Source organism: Drosophila suzukii, unplaced genomic scaffold, assembly GCF_043229965.1.
Source record: "Drosophila suzukii unplaced genomic scaffold, CBGP_Dsuzu_IsoJpt1.0 scf_10, whole genome shotgun sequence".
In the NCBI taxonomy this organism is placed as follows: domain Eukaryota; kingdom Metazoa; phylum Arthropoda; class Insecta; order Diptera; family Drosophilidae; genus Drosophila; species Drosophila suzukii.
Window position 1 is genome coordinate 1,853,742 of NW_027255897.1, and position 5,995 is coordinate 1,859,736.

The following is a 5,995-nucleotide window of genomic DNA, read 5'->3' on the forward strand; positions in this document are numbered from 1 at the left end:
TAACTCTCGGCGAAAATTTTCAACTACCTCATCGATCGTGGGGAAAGTAAGAGGCATATGTTCGAATAGTACCAAATCTCGTTTAAATCTAATATCATTTTGATTTTTGTTGTTGCTGCTGCTGCTGCTGCTCTCTCGAATCACTTCCACAAATGCGGTATTAAGTTCAAAAATTAAATTTACTTTGACAGTCAATTACTGTGTTTATGCGATGCCGAATTCACGCTTTCATTTCGCGATTTCGGCCGGTTCGTGTGTGCATAAACGCCATTTCGTGATTTCGGCAACACACGAAAGTTGACTATGATTTCAGCCTCAAAGCGTGAATTCGTGATGCGCAACCAACTTAACGCTATACAAATCAGGTGGCAACGCCGTGCATAAAAGTTGAAATTAAAACGCAAATTAAACAAAGAAAAGGGAATAATTATCGAAATAGCCATGGAATCGAAAAGATCGTTTTGGTCAGACGCTGAGGTAACCGAGCTGCTTGGCCTGATGAAGGAAAACAATATCTTGAGCAAGTTCGATGGGAAGACCAAGCGAAACAACCTAGTTTACAGGGGCCTCGCAGAATCGATGAAGGCTAAAAATATGATCAAATCCGGAGACCAAATCAAAACCAAGCTGCGACAGTTAAAAAAATCATATTTTGAAGTAAAGCGCAGCAATGCAGTCAGTGGGGCTGCCAGGAAAACGTGCACCCACTTCGAGGAGCTCGAGGAGATGTACGGGACTCGCCCGGTGTCTCAGGCTGTAGGTGTGGACACATCGGAGGAGGGATTTGTGGCAATCGATGGCTTCGATGACCTGGCCAATGAAGTCTTCACCGAAACAGAGGGGATTGATGAATCCAGTTCTACTGTTGATGCACCTGAACTCCTGGTAGAGACATCTATGCCTAGGAGCAGCCGTACTTCAAGTAAGCATATTAATTCTCATTAACGGTAACACGATGGTAATTTTCAATGATTTCATTTGATTTTTAGACAAGGCAAACGTCGTGCAGATGGTACAGAAGATGTCAGACGACAACAAGGAGGCGTTGGACAGGCTGGAGGTGCAGAACCAGGAGTTCCTTGAGGCTCAACGGGAAATCGACGCCACCTTTGTGCAGAGCATGCGCGATGTTCTTGCGGAGGATCGGGGGGAGACCCAAAGATTCATGCTAGAATTCTTCAACTCCAATTAAAGCTGAAATATTTCGAAACAAAAGTAATTGTGCAATTTTCATTTATTTTGAACTGCTTCGCAAAGGAAAGTTAGAAACAATGTATTCCTTAAGGTGTTCCCTAAGGTCAGATGGATCGCATTCAGAAGATTCCAGTACTTGGTTACAATGCCAGTCCGGTGGTTGCTGGTTACATTCATACTCGTTGATTGGCGTAAACTTCTCCTTTCTTATTTCGACGAAGTTATGAAGTGTCGCGCAAGCCAAAGCAACATATGGCACAAATTTATAATTAATATCTATTCTTTTGGCCAGGCACCTCCAGCGTCCTTTTAATCGACCAAAGGCATTTTCTACAACAATTCTGCCCGTGCTAAGGTAGCAGTTAAACGACTCTTCCTGTGGAGTTAAGTGTCCGGTATATGGTTTCAAAAGCCACGGTAGCAATGGGTATGCCGGATCTCCCAGGATAATGAAGGGAATCTCCTTGTTGCCCACCAGTTTTAAAAATTCCGGAATAATTCGGCTATGGTTCTTAAAAATTCCCGATTCTTTAAAGACCGTGGCATCGTGGACACTTCCTGGAAATTTCATGCTGACGTCTCTAAACCTAAAAATATATAATATTTGGAAAAACAACCAATATCTAAATATGTTTTTACATACAAGTAATTGTTGTCAACTACAGCTTGCATGACCATCGATGTCCATCCCTTTCGATTGACGAAATCCATGTACCCAATTTTTGGGGCTTTAACAGGAATGTGTGTTCCTAAATAATTGATACATAGCGTTTATAATTTGTAATTAATACTCTAAAAGGCATTTTACCGTCAGTAGCTCCAATCACGTTAGGAATGTGACACATTTTTTGAAATGCACTTGCATTTTGAATGCATTCATCCAGTTTTGGGAATGAAATTAATTCACTCGTAAGTTTCAATATTGCCTTAACCACAATATGAAAGTACTTGTGCACAGTACTTTTATGTACTCCAAATACATCCCCAATCACTCGATACTCGGCACAGGTCGCCAGTTTATATACGCAGATCGCAACTTGTTTCTCCAAGGGAACTGGAACGGTTAGAAACAAGCTCTGCATTGGTATGTGGGGACGTAGCAATTCGCACAGTTCGAAAAATGAACTCTTGGACATCCTTAAGTTTTCAAAAAACAAATTTTCATATTTTGGCTCTTGCATAAGTAACCAAAATGCATTGCTTCTTGGCCTGCTCCTAAATCTTCGCACTCTGGATGTCCTCAGGCTGAGAGTCGCGGTTGCAGCCGGGTAAACCTGCATCAGCATCCTGTGACTCCTGGCCACCAAAAACCGCCTCGCTTTTAATAAAGCCATCGATCTTCTGTGCCTCCACTCAGCGACTTTGGAAATTAAATTTCCGGATCTTATTTGCCGATTGTAAATAAAAAATTTAACTTTATCCATCGCGTTGTTTGGTTTGTTTACTTTTTATGCAAGTGTGACCAGACTAAAATACCTAATTTTTCACGTCTGGGATCTCTACTGAAATCAAATCACGAAATGATATGTGTCGCATAAACAGGGGTTATTTCTATATCGCGCTTTCAAGAAATCGCGATTCCCGTAGCATAAACATAGTAAATGTTTCGTTTACAACGAGATCAAAACTAGAGTATTTAATTTCCGTTTGGTAGGGAATTTTTTGATATCATATTCGCTTTTTACTGGCGCTATTCCAACGAGGATTCCAGGTACAAATAATAATATCAAAACCATAATTATTTTCATTTTGTGTATTTATTATTAATTTTTATTATGCGATTATATACTTTCCCTGTGGGTGAATGCTTAGAGACTAGTTTTACAGAATTGTGATTAAAGTAAAAAAATGCATGAATGCATGTATAGTATATAGGTATAAAGAATATAAATTTTTTTTTTGACGTCTCTCTCTCGGGCTCTGGCTTTGGCTCTCTCTACTGATTATTGAGTATTAGCTGCATTTGTTTTGGGCTGATAGCATAGTAACAACAACACTAGTAAGTAAATGCATGAATAAAGTATGTGTATATAAATATATATATATATAGGTATACGTATAAAAAAAGATTAAAACAGTTTTTTTTGTCTGCTTTCTTTCTCTCGGGGCTCCGGCTCTCCACTGATTATCGTTTATTGGCTGCGTCTGTTTGTTTTGTGTGTTGTAATCGACTTCTAGCGCGTGCCCCTCTCTCTCTCTCAAGTGATTGTCATCGTCTCAGTTTGTATATAGTTGTTGATGTCTTCGTTGAGGATATTGTTCTTCAGGGTGTTGGGGTTTTTTTCGACAAATGTTTGTTCTACCTCACCGTTTGCTAATAAACGTTCAATAATGATTGTCTCAATATATCGATTGCATTTTATATTTAGTGTTCTCTTCTCATAATTGCTTTTATACAAACAACGAATTGATATAGCCGACTCTTTATATTGGAGATTAAAGTGCCTATAGAATGGTACTGTTGCATTCAGTATTCCTCCAATATTTTTCTCCTTTTCTATTAGGTTTGCTTGAAACAATTCGATTACTTGATCAACCGTAACTTTAATATTATCCTCGGCATTGTCCTCATCGTTAGCTGTTGATGTTGGTGGTGCTGCTGGTGGTGTTGGTGTTGACGATTCAGTTATCAATTCCACCCACTCACTGGGTTTTATTGTTGTGGTTGGTGGTGGTGGTGGTGGTGGTGGTGTTGATGATGGTTGTCTCATAAATTCTAATGAGAGGTTTACTTTTAACACCTCCTTGTTCGATAATGTTATATTAAACTCTACACTTTTTGTATTTGTATTGATACTATTGGTGATATTCAGAATAGAAGCAAATTCAGGATTCGGAATAGGATTACAGTTTCCCTCCCCGAAATTGCAACCGAATAGTAAAATAATTACAATGATTATTATTCGCAACATTTTTATTTTTATTTTTTATATTTTTTTTTTTGGTTTTTATTCTTGTTTTCATTGTAGTTTCTAGCTTGCAGTTCGACTTGCTACTAATGCTTGCTTGCTTGCATTCTCACAGAGAACGCAATAGAAAAAATATTCACATATACGTACATTGTATATATATATATATATATTTCTAATATTTTTCCAACCTCGTTTGATAGCGGTGTATATTCGAATAATTTATCATGAATTATGAGACAGTATGCAGATGTTTTTGAAGGGATATTACTTTGTGTTTTAATCTCAATTCGTATATCAATGGGTCCACTTTTTACTGCTTCATTTTGATGCGTTACATCTAAGACAATAATGGGAGCCTTATTTTTATAAGTCTCTAGCGATAATAACGGTTGTGACTCACAGCACAGCCGTAGTAACTTTTTTGAAAATTGATATACATATCGTATAATAGTGCATATCTATTATAAGAAAAATTTTGATTTAATCCGTCATACGGATATACTTCAGAATTGAGATATACTTTCACATCGACTAAATCACAATGAACATACTTCTTATTGTTTTTAAATGCGATAATAACATAGCGAGGGCGTTCAGTTTCAGCAGCTAATTTAACACTCCAAATAAATTTAGTAGTCTGTGGAACTACTGGGTTATAGTATATATCCCAACTCCTGAAGGGAATCAATAATGGCGTTTGTTTGTTTATCACAATAAACATGTACAATTTATAAGCATCAGATAATTGTACATGGGGCATTTTCCAAACAATGCTCGAAATCGTCATTTTCAATTGACTCATTGTTAAAGCTACAGCAGTGCTCTTATAAACATCATCGTTATCTTTTCCTCTTAATAGAACTAGCTCGTGTTTCCCATTCAGCAGTATTTTATTGTAGTCCTCAGCAAATCCAAGTAACAGATTCAACGGCACGCAAAAATTAAAGTTTCCTCTTTCAAGTTTTAAATTGTCTGTGATGGACCATCCACAATTTTCGAGCAAGTGTTCTTGATTTCGTTTAATTGATAAATAATTTTTTAAATCGCTTGTTGCACCCAAATATCGTGTTCGATCAATTTCAATACCATTCAATTCATATCGTATTTCACTAAATAGATACGCCATGCAATTATTCAATAAAGCTATTGTGGTTTCGATTTGATCATCAACTTTTGTGATATGCCCTTGAATGTGAAGAAAACTTTCGCTCGGCAACACATACAAATCTTGATTTTGTATGGCAATCCGAATTTCGTCATTGTTCTCATACGATCGCAAATAGGGTGAATAACTATGATAATCTTTCTTTATTATTGAATTATCAATAGTCGGTTTCTCGAGCACGTTAATTATATGTGACTTTTTTATTTTTTAATTTGAATCCTAAACTCAATAAAAATTTTTTATTGCACTCCGTTAATGGGATTTGTTTTTGTTGTCGTCGCCGTCGTTGTTGTTGTCGAGTAGCTAATCTGGTCAGCGTTGGTGAAGCGAGTGAGGGAGAATTGAGTGATAATGCCTTTTTATAGACGTTGTTGTTGTTGTTGTTGTTGTTGTTGTATATAATCATTTTTTTTATATTGGTTTTAAATGTAATCTTATTGTAATTCTTTCACCGCGAAAATTAATCAGATTACCGTCTTGATCACAGATTTTTAAAGTTATCGAATGTATTTCTTTTGTGTTTACTGGTAGATATATAACATTTTGTGGTACCTCAGTTATTTTATATCCAGGACTAACGACAAGCGCAAACTGATGTAGTGTGTGTGTTGTTTCGTTGTTTATATATGTACCATTTATAATATTGCATTGTACACAAATGGTAATAATTTTTGTGATATCAATTGCCTTATCAGAAGTATGTAATATATTAGGGCTTAATATA

The 5,995-nt window shown here is 36.7% G+C and overlaps 2 protein-coding genes across 2 annotated transcripts; one reads left to right on the plus strand and one right to left on the minus strand.

The window, feature by feature from the left end:
- The first annotated feature begins 441 nt into the window (after window positions 1-441).
- Window positions 442-1,192, plus strand: LOC139354591 (zinc finger and SCAN domain-containing protein 29-like). The gene is made up of 2 exons (XM_070998857.1): window positions 442-922; window positions 990-1,192. The coding sequence occupies exons 1-2, from the start codon at window positions 442-444 to the stop codon at window positions 1,190-1,192; spliced, it is 684 nt and encodes a 227-aa protein (XP_070854958.1).
- Window positions 1,193-1,234: 42 nt separating this feature from the next.
- On the minus strand, window positions 1,235-1,765 carry LOC118878264 (uncharacterized). Its single transcript, XM_036820150.3, has one exon. It carries the CDS (start codon window positions 1,763-1,765, stop codon window positions 1,235-1,237), a length of 531 nt encoding a protein of 176 aa, XP_036676045.3.
- Window positions 1,766-5,995: the final 4,230 nt, after the last annotated feature.